The sequence below is a fragment of the Coregonus clupeaformis genome, chromosome 30 (assembly GCF_020615455.1).
Source record: "Coregonus clupeaformis isolate EN_2021a chromosome 30, ASM2061545v1, whole genome shotgun sequence".
Taxonomy (NCBI): Eukaryota; Metazoa; Chordata; class Actinopteri; order Salmoniformes; family Salmonidae; genus Coregonus; species Coregonus clupeaformis.
The window spans coordinates 21,252,435-21,268,309 of record NC_059221.1 but is presented as its reverse complement, the minus strand read 5'-3'; the positions used below and the strand labels follow the sequence as shown (position 1 = coordinate 21,268,309).

Below are 15,875 nucleotides of genomic sequence, written 5' to 3'. Positions count from 1 at the left end.
GCTACTGGTAATGTTACCAGGGTCATGTTCAGTTGCATTTCGTTTTCGAACATCGCAGATAGAAATTCCATGAAACGAGCCGACGTTATTCCTTATTCAACATGTCAGAGAGGCATGTTTGTTCTACACAGAATATTTATATCTGAACGTTCCAAAACGTTGCGTCCAGCTGAACGCACCCCAGGTTGTTCGCTATAGCTTGCTAATGAAGTAACATGACTGAACAAGGTGTATCCTAAACATATGGTTAACGTCTATGGGATCGGTGTCACGTATACGGGACGGTTGAGTTAACGTGCGCTAATGTGATTAGCATGACTGTTGTAAGTAACAGAAAACCTTCCAGGACATAGACATGTCTTATATGCTATTGTTTGAGGAGAGTGCACAACAAAAAAACCTTAGCACGGCAACTGGTTTGATACATTCACCTCTGAAGGTAAATAAAGTACTTAGATTCAGTAATCTTGCTCTGATTTGTCATCCTGAGGGTCCCAGAGATAAAACGTAGCATAGTTTTGTTTGATAAAATCAAATTTTATATTCAAAATGTAGGAACTGTGTTCTACAGTTTGAACCCTTGCTGTCTCTGGCACCACACCCACCCCGCCATCTAGATGTGTGAAAGTTAGTGTATAAGCTCATGTCCATTATGTATGACATTCCTGGGAGTGTGTAAACTTAGATTTTGTATTACCATATCATTTTTGTATGTTCTCTACAGTTATGTATTTTATATCAATTTATATATTGACCAATTCGGCACATTTGGGCAGACTTGATACAAAATAGTCCAGTATTTCAATGCTTCACTGGATCAATCTGAAACTTTGCACACACACTGCTGCCATCTAATGGCCAAAATCGAAATGCGCCTAAACTCCTATATGATATTATGGCCTTACTCTTGCATTTCAAAGATGATGGAACAACAACAAAAACACGTTTTTTTGTTTGTATTATCTTTTACCAGATCTAATGTGTTATATTCTCCTACATTAATTTTACATTTCCACAACTTAAAAGTGTTTCCTTTCAAATGGTATCAAGAATATGCATATCCTTGCTTCAGGTCCTGAGCTACAGGCAGTTAGATTTGGGTATGTCATTTTAGGCGAAAATTGAAAAAAAGGGTCCGATCCTTAATAGGTTAAACGGTCCGGTCCGCAAGTAGTCTAGTTTTAGAATGACCCGCGATATGCTTTAAGAATGTAAAATCCAGCCAACCAATGCACAATAGAAAGAAAAAAAGTAGCGCCGGTATTAAGGGTCATATCTCTTGAACGGTAAGGGTTAGAATCAATCCGTTTTCTCTGAGGAAAAGAGGGAGACTTGGATACAGAATCTGGCTATGAAATGCAGTGGGGAAAGTGGGAGGGTTGAACGAGACTACAAATTCAAAGCATAGAAAAGTAGGCAGAGAAAAACATTACATTTTTATTAAAACATCTGAAAGTATTCAGACCCCTTGACTTTTTCCACATTTGGTTACAGCCTTACTCTAAAATGGTTTAAATTACTTTTTTCCCCCTCATCAATCTATACACAATACCCCATAATGACAAAGCGAAAACAGGTTTAGAAATGTTTGCAAATGTATTACAAATGAAACAGAAATACCTTATTTACATAAGTATTCAGACTCTTTGCTATGAGACTCGAAATTGAGCTCAGGTGCACCCTGTTTCCATTGATCATCCTTGAGATGTTTCTACAACTTAATTTGAGTCCACCTGTGGTAAATTCAATTGATTGGACATGATTTGGAAAGGCATACACCTGCCTATACAGTGAAGGAAAAAAGTATTTGATCCCCTGCTGATATTGTACGTTTGCCCACTGACAAAGAAATGATCAGTCTATAATTTTCAAAAAAATCCAGAAAAACGCATGTCAAAAATGTTATAAATTGATTTGCATTTTAATGAGGAAAAGTATTTGACCCCCTCTTAATCAGAAAGATTTCTGGCTCCCAGGTGTCTTTTATACAGGTAACGAGCTGAGATTAGGAGCACACTCTTAAAGGGAGTGTTCCTAATCTCAGCTTGTTACCTGTATAAAAGACACCTGTCCACAGAAGCAAATCAATAAATCAGATTTCAAACTCTCCACCATGGCCAAGACCAAAGAGCTTGTCAGGGACAAGATTGTAGACCTACACAAGGCTGGAATGGGCTACAAGACCATCGCCAAGCAGCTTGGTGAGAAGGTGACAACAGTTGGTGCAATTATTCGCAAATGGAAGAAACACAAAATAACTGTCAATCTCCCTCGGCCTGTGGCTCCATGCAAGATCTCACCTCGTGGAGTTGCAATGATCATGAGAACGGTGAGGAATCAGCCCAGAACTACACGGGAGGATCTTGTCAATGATCTCAAGGCAGCTGGGACCATAGTCACCAAGAAAACAATTGGTAACACACTATGCAGTGAAGGACTGAAATCCTGCAGCGCCCGCAAGGTCCCCCTGCTCAAGAAAGCACATATACAGGGCCATCTGAAGTTTGCCAATGAACATCTGAATGATTCAGAGGAGAACTGGGTGAAAGTGTTGTGGTCAGATGAGACCAAAATGGAGCTCTTTGGCATCAACTCCACTCGCCGTGTTTGGAGGAGGAGGAATGCTGCCTATGACCCCAAGAACACCATCCCCACCGTCAAACATGGAGGTGGAAACATTATGCTTTGGGGGTGTTTTTCTGCTAAGGGGACAGGACAACTTCACCGCATCAAAGGGACGATGGACGGGGCCATGTACCGTCAAATCTTGGGTGAGAACCTCCTTCCCTCAGCCAGGGCATTGAAAATGGGTCGTGGATGGGTATTCCAGCATGACAATGACCCAAAACACACGGCCAAGGCAACAAAGAAGTGGCTCAAGAAGAAGCACATTAAGGTCCTGGAGTGGCCTAGCCAGTCTCCAGACCTTAATCCCATAGAAAATATGTGGAGGGAGCTGAAGGTTCGAGTTGCCAAACAGCAGCCTCGAAACCTTAATGACTTGGAGAAGATCTGCAAAGAGAAGTGGGACAAAATCCCTCCTGAGATGTGTGCAAACCTGGTGGCCAACTACAAGAAATGTCTGACCTCTGATTGCCAACAAGGGTTTTGCCACCAAGTACTAAGTCATGTTTTGCAGAGGGGTGAAATACTTATTTCCCTCATTAAAATGCAAATCAATTTAACATTTTTGATGTTTTTTGTTGTTATTCTGTCTCTCACTGTTCAAATAAACCTACCATTAAAATTATAGACTGATCATGTCTTTGTCAGTGGGCAAACGTACAAAATCAGCAGGGGATCAAATACTTTTTTCCCCTCACTGTATAAGGTCCCACAGTTGACAGTGCATTTCAGAGCGAAAACCAAGCCATGAAGTCGAAGGAATTGTCCATATTGTCCACATTTCTGGGGAATGGTACCAAAACATTTCTGCAGCATTGAAGGTCCCCAAGAACACAGTGGGCTCCATCATTCTTAAATGGAAGTCGTTTGGAACCACCAAGACTTTTCCTAGAGCTGGCCGCCCGGCCAAACTGAGCAATCAGGGGAGAAGGGCCTTGGTCAGGGAGGTGACGAAGAACCCGATGGTCACTTTGATAGAGATCCAGAGTTCCTCTGTGGAGATGGGAGAACCTTTCAGAAGGACAACCATCTCTGCAGCACTCCACCAATCAGGCCTTTATGGTAGCGTGGCCAGATGGAAGCCACTCCTCAGTAAAAGGCACATGACAGCCCGCTTGGAGTTTGCCAAAAGGCACCTAAAGGACTCTCAGACCATGAGAAACAAGATTCTCTGGTCTGATGAAACCAAGATTGAACTCTTTGGCCTGAATGCCAAGTGTCACATCTGGAGGAAACCTGGCACCATACCTACGGTGAAGAATGGATGTGGCAGCATCATGCTGTGGGGATGTTTTTCAGCGGCAGGGACTGGGAGACTAGTCAGGATTGAGGGAAAGATGAACGGAGCAAAGTACAGAGAGATACTTGATGAGAACCTGCTCCAGAGCGCTCAGGACCTCAGACTGGGGCGAAGGTTCACCTTCCAACAGGACAATGACCCTAAGCACACAGCCAAGACAATGCAGGAGTGGCTTCGGGACAAGTCTTTGAATGTCCTTGAGTGGCCCAGCCAATGCCAGGTCTTGAACACGATCGAACATCTCTGGAGAGACCTGAAAATAGCTGTGCAGCGACGTTCCCCATCCAACCTGACAGAGCTTGAGAGGATCTGCAGAGAAGAATGGAAGAAACTCCCCAAATACAGGTGTGCCAAGCTTGTAGCGTCATACCCAAGAAGACTCAAGGCTGTAATCGCTGCCAAAGGTGCTTCAGATAGTTTTTATTTTTAATACATTTGCTAGAATTTCTAAAAACCTGTTTTTGCTTTATCATTATGGGGTAGTGTGTAGATTGAGGGATAACTATTTACTCCATTTTAGAATAAGGCTGTAACGTAACAAAATTTGGAAAAAGTCAAGGTGTCTGAATACTCTCCGAATGCACTGTAGCTAGACTTGTTTTACTATTAAACTCAATCCACTAGGCACAGACGTCAGTTCAAAGTCTAGTTTTGATTTAGATTTGGTTGTCGTCAACTAACATGAATTCAACCAAAAATGTCACCCTGTCATTGGATTTAGTTTAAATGTTGGGTGAAAGAAATGACAAAATTCCCTTACGTTGATAACTTTTTGCAAATCCAATTAGTTTTCCACATTGATTCAACGTCATCACATTACATTTTTTGGTTGAAATGACATGGAAACATTGATTCAACCAGGTTTTGCCCAGTGGGAATGCTGCGATTGTTTTTAATTTCGTAAAGCAGCTTGTTTTTTATCCAGGCAAATGGTAGCTAATTAGAAGGCTGGTGGTGACTGGTTAGCTACGGGGAAGCAAGAGTCGCCTGCACGATGTGTATAATCGGAGCCGGAGCCTGTCTGTCTGCCCAAACGTATCGCTTGCTCCCCCGCAGCTCACCAGCTGATGTAGGCTGTGTGCCGGGTGTGGCGTGGGCTGCGCTTCTGTGCTGCTAACATTAATTTTGCTCATCACTGAAAAGCTCTCAATCTCTCTAAAAACTCTTGTCATGTCCACTTAGTAGTCAAGAGATAATTTTGTCAACTGAAATGAAAAATAATTTTAGTTTTTTTCTGGTTCTATTTAGCCAGTTATAGTCTCGTCAATTGCCACTGAATAGGTGTTTCACAAATATTTGTCTATTTTTATTGACAAAATTAACACAGATGGGGACATATTTGTAGCGATGAAAATATCAACCCTTTATTTAAACAGAAACAAGAACTACAGCATGTACCCTGTCAAAGCAAATTACCAAGAATGAATTGGTAAATATCTTACTTTAAAGTTCATTGGCATTCATCAGTACAGTCAGACATGATACTGCTTAATGAGGCTTGCAAGGCTTTACTAAATGACAAATACTATTTCTAGCACTGCGTGCCACTGTGGGGAACAAAGAAAGCTTAAGCAGAAGTCTTTAATGATATTAAGTTAATAAATATTACAGTTCTGTCTACATTTTTCACAGTAGAAAAAAGGATTGAGCCAGACAACTGAATTCAGTGTCTAACCCGTGACAGAGCGGCTACCCTAAACGAGCGAAGATTAGCCTTACCGTGTGTGTGTTTGCATGTGAGAGAGCGAGTGAGTGAGAGAGAAAGTGAACTGGATGGAATATGGGGAAAAATGCACAAAATTCTTTTTTAATCTTCAACATAGGAATGCTACCAAAAAGAACTTAATGAAACTGGTTACAATTGACGGAGTCACCCATAATTCACCTAATGATATTTTGAAGGAAGAAACAAAGTATTTTAAGCATATGTTTTCTTTTCAGTCGCCTCCATCTCCTCTAACTGAAGCTAATTGTAGAGATTTTTTTCCTATTGATAATGTCAAATTAACAGCCACACAGAAAGACTCATGTGAAGGTGAAATTACAGAGGAGGAACTTCTGGATGCAATTAAAGACTTTAAGTCCGGGAAAACTCCAGGGTTGGATGGCATACCAATCGAGGTATACCAAACCTTTTTGATATACTAAGAGGACCGTTATTAGCATGTTTTAACCACTCCTATGTAAATGGTAGATTATCTGACACTCAAGAAGAAGGTCTGATCTCATTATTACTGAAACAGGATACAAGTGGAAAATATAAAGATCCAGTCCATTTACAAAATTGGAGGCCCCTTACACTTCAGTGTTGTGATGCAAAAATCCTAGCAAAATGTATAGCGCATAGAATTAAAAAGGTATTGTCGGATATTATTCATTCTAATCAGACAGGTTTTTTACATGGAAGATACATTGGAGATAATATAAGGCAAGTATTGGAAACAATAGAACACTATGGAAAATATGGGAAACCAGGCCTGCTATTCATAGCAGACTTCGAAAAAGGCATTTGATAAAGTTCGACTGGAATTTATATATAAATGCCTGGAGCATTTCAATTTTGGAGAATCTCTTATAAAATGGGTCAAAATCATGTATAGTAACCCTAGGTGTAAAATAGTAAATAATGGCTATTTCTCAGAAAGTTTCAAACTGTCAAGAGGAGTGAAACAAGGTTGTCCACTATCGGCATATCTATTTATTGTGGCCATCGAGATGTTAGCTATTAAAATCAGATCCAATAATAATATCAGAGGATTAGAAATACAGGGCTTAAAAACAAAGGTGTCATTGTACGCAGATGATTCATGTTTTCTTTTAGATCCACAACTAGAATCCCTCCACAGCCTCATAGAGGATCTAGATACATTTTCTAACCTCTCTGGATTAAAACCAAATTATGACAAATGTACTATATTACGTATTGGATCACTAAAAAATATAATTTTTACATTACCATGTAGTTTACCAATAAAATGGTCTGATGGTGATGTGGATATACTCGGAATACATATCCCAAAGGAAATAAATGATCTCACTTCAATAAATTTTAATAGAAAGTTAGCAAAAATAGATAAGATCTTACTACCATGGAAAGGAAAATACCTGTCAATTTGTGGGAAAATCACCCTGATTAACTCTTTAGTATTATCCCAGTTTACCTATTTGCTTATGGTCTTGCCTACGCCTAGCAAACAGTTTTTTAAATTATATGAGAAAAAAATATTCAATTTTATTTGGAACGGCAAGCCAGACAAAATTAAAAGAGCATATTTATATAATGAATATGAATTCGGAGGACAGAAATTATTAAATATTAAAGCATTAGACCTATCACTAAAATCTTCAGTCATCCAAAAGTTATACTTAAATCCAAACTGGTTCTCAAGCAAATTAGTAAGATTGTCTCACCCACTGTTCAAGAAAGGCTTTTTTCCCTTTATTCAGATTACAACCTCTCACTTTCAGTTATTTGAAAAGGAAATAATCTCCCAAATGTCACTATTTCTAAAACAAGCCATAGAAAGTTGGTTGCAATTTCAATTTAATCCTCCAGAAACGACAGAACAAATAATGCAACAAATATTGTGGTTAAATTCAAATATACTAATTGACAAAAAACCTTTATTTTTTGACAGAATGTTTAAAAAGGTATAATCTTCGTAAATGATATCATCGGTAGGACTGGTGGAGTTATGTCGCACATGCAGCTAACAAAAACATATGGAAATGTCTGCTCTACCCAAAATTACAACCAAATAATTGCAGCCTTACCGCAAAAGTGGAAGAGGAAAGTTGAAGGGGGAGAAAGTAAGGAACTTGTCTGTCGGCCTTGCATTAAAGAACATAATTGGTTAAGGAAAACTGTGATAAATAAAAAAGTATATCAGTTTCACTTAAGGACCAAAGGATTGACAGCAGTCCCATATAGATTGCAAAATAGTTGGGAAGAGATCTTTGACGTACCCGATCCCATGGCATAGTGTTTATGAACTGACACGCAAAAACGACACCGGATTCAAAAATTAGAATCTTTCAATTTAAATTATTATATAAAATTCTTGCTACCAATAGAATGTTATTTATATGGGGGATACAATCTTCCCAGCTCTGCAGATTTTGCTGTGAAGAGATAGAATCATTAGATCATTTGTTTTGGTTCTGTCCATTTGTAGCTTGTTTTTGGACACAGGTCCAGGAATGGCTAAAGGATTGCAATATTTACCTGGAACTAACCTTGCAGATAGCATTACTGGGTGATCTGAAAAGTCATAGTCAATCAATCAATAATATAATAATACTTTTAGCAAAAATGTTTATTTTTAATTCACAATCTGTAGAAGCAATGAGAATAGAAAGGTTCAGAACTTTTGTAAAACATCACAGTATGGTTGAAATATATATGGCAAATAGAAATCCTATATGGATGGTGTTAAGAGATAGATGGGAGGTATTGAATAGAGTTGAAGGATGGGACTAATAACAAATAACAACAAATAATAACAAAGATAGCTAATAATGTAAGCATACTGTGTCCATAATAAGTATATAGGTTGTATGTTGGGAGCTTTTGGGAAAGAGCACAGTTAGAAAGATATGGCATTTAGAAGCAAACCGGATGGACATCATGAAAATGATCGGAGAGGTTGAGAGTAGAAGAAGTTCAGGAGCAAAAAAATTAATAAATATATATATATATATATATATATATATATATATATATATATATATATATATATATATATTATATACAGTGGGGAGGAGAAGTGTTTGGTCGGCCGCCGGTTGTGCGGGTTCTCCCGCTTGGGGAGATGGGGGAGGCCTGTGGTTTTCATCGTGGGTGCGCGTCGGCTGTGGCGGACGGGATGAGGAGGGGGACCCGGAGAATCGCATTGTGGGATTTTTGATGAATTTGTTTGCGAATTGTGGTGGAAAATAAGTATTTGGTCAATAACAAAAGTTTCTCAATACTTTGTTATATACCCTTTGTTGGCAATGACACAGGTCAAACGTTTTCTGTAAGTCTTCACAAGGTTTTCACACACTGTTGCTGGTATTTTGGCCTATTCCTCCATGCATATCTCCTCTAGAGCAGTGATGTTTTGGGGCTGTCGCTGGGCAACACAGACTTTCAACTCCCTCCAAAGATTTTCTATGGGGTTGAGATCTGGAGACTGGCTAGGCCACTCCAGAACCTTGAAATGCTTCTTACGAAGCCACTCCTTCGTTGCCCGGGAGGTGTGTTTGGGATCATTGTCATGCTGAAAGACCCAGCCACGTTTCATCTTCAATGCCCTTGCTGATGGAAGGAGGTTTTCACTCAAAATCTCACGATACATGGCCCCATTCATTCTTTCCTTTACACGGATCAGTTGTCCTGGTCCCTTTGCAGAAAAACACCCCCAAAGCATGTTGTTTCCACCCCCATGCTTCACAGTAGGTATGGTGTTCTTTGGATGCAACTCAGCATTCTTTGTCCTCCGAACACGACGGAGTTGAGTTTTTACCAAAAAAGTTCTATTTTGGTTTCATCTGACCATATGACATTCTCCCAATCCTCTTCTAGATCATCCAAATGCACTCTAGCAAACTTCAGACGGGCCTGGACATGTACTGGCTTAAGCAGGGGGACACATCTGGCAATGCAGGATTTGAGTCCCTGGCGGCGTAGTGTGTTACTGATGGTAGGCTTTGTTACTTTGGTCCCAGCTCTCTGCAGGTCATTCACTAGGTCCCCCCGTGTGGTTCTGGGATTTTTGCTCACCGTTCTTGTGATCATTTTGACCCCACGGGGTGAGATCTTGCGTGGAGCCCCAGATCGAGAGATTATCAGTGGTCTTGTATGTCTTCCATTTCCTAATAATTGCTCCCACAGTTGATTTCTTCAAACCAAGCTGCTTACCTATTGCAGATTCAGTCTTCCCAGCCTGGTGCAGGTCTACAATTTTGTTTCTGGTGTCCTTTGACAGCTCTTTGGTCTTGGCCATAGTGGAGTTTGGAGTTTGACTGTTTGAGGTTGTGGACAGGTGTATTTTATACTGATAACAAGTTCAAACAGGTGCCATTAATACAGGTAATGAGTGGAGGACAGAGGAGCATCTTAAAGAATAAGTTACAGGTCTGTGAGAGCCAGAAATCTTGCTTGTTTGTGGGTGACCGGGTGCTTGTTTTCCACCATGATTTGCGGGTGGGTTCGTTGGGGGTCCTGCAGTGTGGTTTTCTGGATTTTTTTCCCTCAGTTTGTCTGTCGTGGTTGACGTGTGCCTGTGGTGGGGGTTGCGGGCCTCTCTCGTCTTTTTGGGTGGGAGGGCTTGCACAGTTGGTGGCTGACTGGATGCTTTTTTTCCCCACTGTATATATAGATATAGAATTATTGTAAAATTAACTCTGTCCATAAGGTGTAGATAGTAAGTATAGACCGGAAGTAGAGGCCTGGGCGTTGTTGTTCACTAATTTACTCCAAGTAGGGAAAGGATGGTGGGGTTGAAAAGTAATAAAGGGGAATATATATATAAAAAATAAAAATAAACATGGGGGATTGGAAGTGATGCAGACAATTACATTGATAGAAGATACAATCTATCTGCAATATTAAGCTGATCCATCCCCCCCAAAAAAAAAAAAAAAAAAAAAAAGAGAAGGGGGTTGACAGCAGAATCAGGTCAGCCATGTCTGGAGGCATACAGAGTAGATGGGAGGAAGGAGCAGTGTACTGGAAGATCTCTGAGGAAGATGTCATCATACTCATTTTACATTTTAGTCATTTAGCAGACGCTCTTATCCAGAGCGACTTACAGTTAAGTGAGTGCATACATTTTCATACTGGCCCCCCGTGGGAAACGAACCCACAACCCTGGCGTTGCAAGCGCCATGCTCTACCAACTGAGCTACAGGGAACCGTTATTCCTACTACAGCTCTCCATCTTCGACCGTCCAATGACGTCTAGCCTACCCCTTCCCCCTCTTCTTAGGGAATATCATTTCAGTTGTTCATGGAAAAAGGAAATATTGATCGCAAAAAAAGATTAAAGACTGAATTGAACAAAGGAACATCCCCTCCAGGCAGACTGGTGGTGCTAGCAGTCAGAAGGGGTTTATTGAAAGACAGCAGTCCCTGAAACTGGAACAGGATCAAAACTTTACTGTTGTTGCTATGGGTCAGATACCCAAGGCTTTATTGACAAGCCAAGGAATTGGAACAGGATGAAAACCTTCACAGCAAGCCAAAAAGTAGAGAAAGACCAAAGGAAGTCCTATTAAATGTTGTTGATATCGAGTTATAATGTTCTCATGGACTGGTTAGGCTGAGAGTCAGTCAGCCAGACAGACCCTCAATGGAAGAATAAATCCTTCAGGGAATGAAACTTATTTTCAACACTAAAATAGACACCGCTCATTGATGACCGATTTCAAGATTAATAGTGATTTACGGTGACCTGTCGGAGATAAGGCTGTGGCGGTCACGAAATTTCGTCAGCCGGTGATTGTCAAGCAAATAACTGTCGGTCTCACGGTAATTGACCGTTAATTAACAAACACATTTAGCATCTACTGGCTACACACATAGCCTACAAGCCATTTTAAAAAGTCTAATAAATCCATGTAATATTGCCTACACCTTCACAATAAATCCATTATTTATTTTAGACAGGTATAAAGAAGCATGATATGAAGAAAATGTAGTCTATTGCAGAAGAAAATAATAGCATACTCTGAGTTGTCGTTATGTTAGGTCCTGATGTGGCTATGCCAAATGGCTATGGGTTACACTAGTTCATTTAGCAGACAAGATTTGCTTATAATTCCGAGGCATTATTTTATAGTATGAAGAATACAATTGAACAAAGTTGAATAAAATATACATATTTTCTCCAAACAATTTGAGGGAGTGCGCACATGCGGCTATTCTGTGTTGAGCGTTTAACAAAGAAATAGGTACTCCTATTTGCTAAATTTAGGGTTATTAACGTAACTTTAGTTGTTCTACAAACGTTGGGATATTTGTTTTGATTTTTAATACATTGTAAGGCTGCATGATGAGACTAATGACGATTTGAAAAAAGTTGCTTGAAAGGCATGAGATCTGCTTTGTTTTTTGTGCAGGCTGTACACACTCCAATAGTCTCTCATTCACAATTTGACAAGCACTTGATAATGCCTCGAATTTCACGGCGACATCCCCTTTGTGGCCGTAATGCACCCTAAAAAAATCCATGCCTTTTGCGGCCCGGAGTGCTGTATTATGCCCTTCTCCCTGAGTGTGTTGCACAATCTGAAGCGTCTCTCACTCACACGGCTCTCCGTCACGTGATCGGGTCTTTCTCACAGGCTACAAGTTAAGACAGATATCGGGGACGCAACTCCGAAGTGCATATTGAAGATATTGGAAGAACTGCCCACATTTACTTTTCGTCAGCCAACAAGATGAGTAGGCCTAATGAACAGCAAAAGCACTAGCCTATGTCAATCTACTATCCCCCACAGTACAAAAGTCAACCTATTCTATTCTGTGCAAGAAATAAATATTACAAACATAGTCTGGGACAGTTGTGGGATGCAATAGATCCCAAATTAATACAACCACTAGAATCCAAAAAAAAAATTTATGCAATGTGGCTGACGCAACAAATCATCTTAAAAAATGTTGATATACTATTAGGGTATTTCTTCACATTATAAGCGCAGCAATGCGCACATAGTAGTAGGCTATAAGCGCAAATGTTCCATTAGCGGAAAACACCATTGTCAAAAGTGACCGCAGATGCAATTATGCATGTAATGCTTTTATTACAAAGGTGCATTTTTAAGGTGAACATTATCTTCCCCAAAATTGAAACTCACACGCTGCTTATATGTGTCAGTTAGGCTAATCCCTTGTAAAGCGGATTAAATGTGCTTAATTTTAAGAAGTTATTTGTCCACTTTAGTTATGATACAAACCTTATTAAAAACATATAGGCCTATGGGCTAGGCTACATGAGGTGTGCGACTCAGAAAAAGGCAATGTTTCTTATGCTGGGCATCATTCACAAGTGATAATATACAGTTGAAGTCGGAAGTTTACATACACTTAGGTTGGAGTCATTAAAACTCGTTTTTCACCCACTTTCTTGTTAACAAACTATAGTTTTGGCAAATCGGTTAGGACATCTTTGTGCATGACAAGTAATTTTTCCAACAATTGTTTACAGACAGATTATTTCACGTACAAGTCACTGTATAATTCACCGTGCCTTTAAACAGCTTGGGAAATTCCAGAAAATGATGTCATGGCTTTATAAGCTTCTGATAGGCTAATTGACATCATTTGAGTCAATTGGAGGTGTACCTGTGGATGTATTTCAAGGCCTACCTTCAAACTCAGTGCCTCTTTGCTTGACATCATGGGAAAATCAAAAGAAATCAGCCAAGAAAAAAAAAAAAAAAAATTGTAGACCTCCACAAGTCTGGTTCATCCTTGGGAGCAATTTCAAAACGCCTGAAGGTACCACGTTCATCTGTACAAACAATAGTACGCAAGTATAAACACCATGGGACCACGCAGCCGTCATACCGCTCAGGAAGGAGACGCGTTCTGTCTCCTAGAGATGAACGTACTTTGGTGCGAAAAGTGCAAATCAATCCCAGAACAGCAGCAAAGGACCTTGTGAAGATGCTGGAGAAAACAGGTACAAATGTATCTATATCCACAGTAAAACGAGTCCTATATCGACATAACCTGAAAGGCCGCTCAGCAAGGAAGAAGCTACTGCTCCAAAACCGCCATAAAAAAGCCAGACTACGGTTTGCAACTGCACATGGGGACAAAGATCTTACTTTTTTTGAGAAATGTCCTCTGGTCTGATGAAACAAAAATAGAACTGTTTGGCCATAATTACCATTGTTATGTTTGGAGGAAAAGGGGGGCAGCTTGCAAGCTGAAGAACACCATCCCAACCGTGAAGCACGGGGGTGGCAGCATCATGCTGTGGGGGTGTTTCCCTGCAGGAGGGACTGGTGCACTTCATGAGGAAGGAAAAGTATCTGGATATATATTGAAGCAACATCTCAAGACATTAGTCAGGAAGTTAAAGCTTGGTCGCAAATGGGTCTTCCGAATGGACAAATGACCCAAAGCATACTTCCAAAGATGTGGCAAAATGGCTTAAGGACAACAAAGTCAAGGTATTGGAGTGGCCATCACAAAGCCCTGACCTCAATCCTATAGAAATGTTGTGGGCAGAACTGAAAAAGCGTGTGCGAGCAAGGAGGCCTACAAACCTGACTCAGTTACACCAGCTCTGTCAGGAGGAATGGGCCAAAATTCACCCAACTTATTGTGGGAAGCTTGTGGAAGGCTACCCGAAACGTTTGACCCAAGTTAAACAATTTAAAGGCAATGCTACCAAATATTAATTAATTAAATGTAAACTTCTGACCCACTGGGAATGTGATGAAATAAATCACTCTATACACTATTATTCTGACATTTCACATTCTTAAAATAAAGTGGTGATCCTAACTGACCTAAGACAGGGCATTTTTACTAGGATTAAATGTCAGGAATTGTGAAAAACTGAGTTTAAATGTATTTGGCTAAAGTGCATGTAAACTTCCGACTTCAACTGTATATTCTTAATTCCATTCCTTACTTAGATGTGTGTATTTGGTAAATGTTGTGAAATTGTTAGATATTACTTGTTAGATATTAATGCACTGTCGGAGCTAGAAGCACAAGCATTTCGCTACACCCACAATAACATCTGCTAAACACGTGTATGTGACATAACATTTGATTCAATATATATTTCATAAGTGATAGGCTAATATTGTCACCCATCAGACTATTCTTGATTTAATCTCTTTACATATACTAAATAATGTGTGACATTTGTTTTGATTTAGAATGGACCATTATCATGCACCTGTACCGAAACAGGGGCAGCGGAAAAAAATACATGTCATCTATGCACTTAAATAGCGAATGGAGGACGCTTTTCCCCGTGGTTTATTTTCATGCCAGCCAGGTAGGCTATACTCCTGTTGTAAATATAAGCAAATTGCTTAATATTAGGAAAGTTGAGAAATAAATATAGTAGGCCTAGCCTATAGAAAGCTGATGGGATCCTCCTCTTTTTCTTAGCAGCAATCACTCTGTTTTCTTCCGCAATTGCATAGTCTATAGAAATGTTGCGCAACATGAGTTCATGGGCTCTCATGAAGTGTTTAATTAGATTTGAATACATTTGCATTGATGTCAGAGTGATTAGAGGGACAGTAGAGTGCTGAGTACCAGGCAGTTAGCAAGTTTGGTAGGCTACTAATGACCAGCAGCAGCATCAGAGCTTGGAGAAGCCCAATTACCGTGACTAAACGGTCATGTGGAATTTAACTGCCTTCATGAATCGTGACCGCAGGTGTGGCGGTAATACGGTCACCGCAACAGCCCTAGTCGGAGTCTGATTGGTTACATCGTGTGTGTATGTGTGCGTGTTCAACTTAGCGTGCACATTGCGTGATTTGTCTGCTGTGCTGTACCTGTTTGTTGGCTTTGAGGACCGTCCTCAGAGTGGCGATCTGCTCTCTCTTGGTGCTGAGGAGAGACTTGAGCTTCAGCACCTCCTCCATGAGGGCCTCGCTTTCCAGCTCCCCTCCACAGCTGATCCCTCCCGAATAGGGCAACGTACCCCTCTGGCGACACAGGTCCACCGCCACCTGGGGGGGCAGGCAGTTCACACAACCATGATGAGTGATCGTGCTAGTATCATTATTAGGTATTACTTTCACTAAAGTGATGGGACCACTCAGCAAAACACGTGTTAGAATTGGTTATCGTCCCAGCCTTTATCAATGTTTATCAACAGAAATAAAGCAAGGACGCCAAAATGATCCACAATGATTCTCATAAGGAAAGACAAATAACCACAATTGAAATATTATTACATATGTGGTCTTAGTGGTCTACTACGCT

The 15,875-nt window shown here is 40.3% G+C and overlaps 1 protein-coding gene across 1 annotated transcript in view; it reads right to left on the bottom strand.

Moving 5' to 3' along the window:
• Positions 1-15,875, bottom strand: part of LOC121545659 (protein bicaudal D homolog 2) — a 37,254-nt gene that overhangs the window by 8,919 nt on the left and 12,460 nt on the right. The window contains exon 7 of the mRNA XM_041856397.2: positions 15,443-15,619. Coding sequence (XP_041712331.1) covers positions 15,443-15,619 — 177 coding nt within the window. The remainder of the gene's footprint in view (positions 1-15,442; positions 15,620-15,875) is intronic.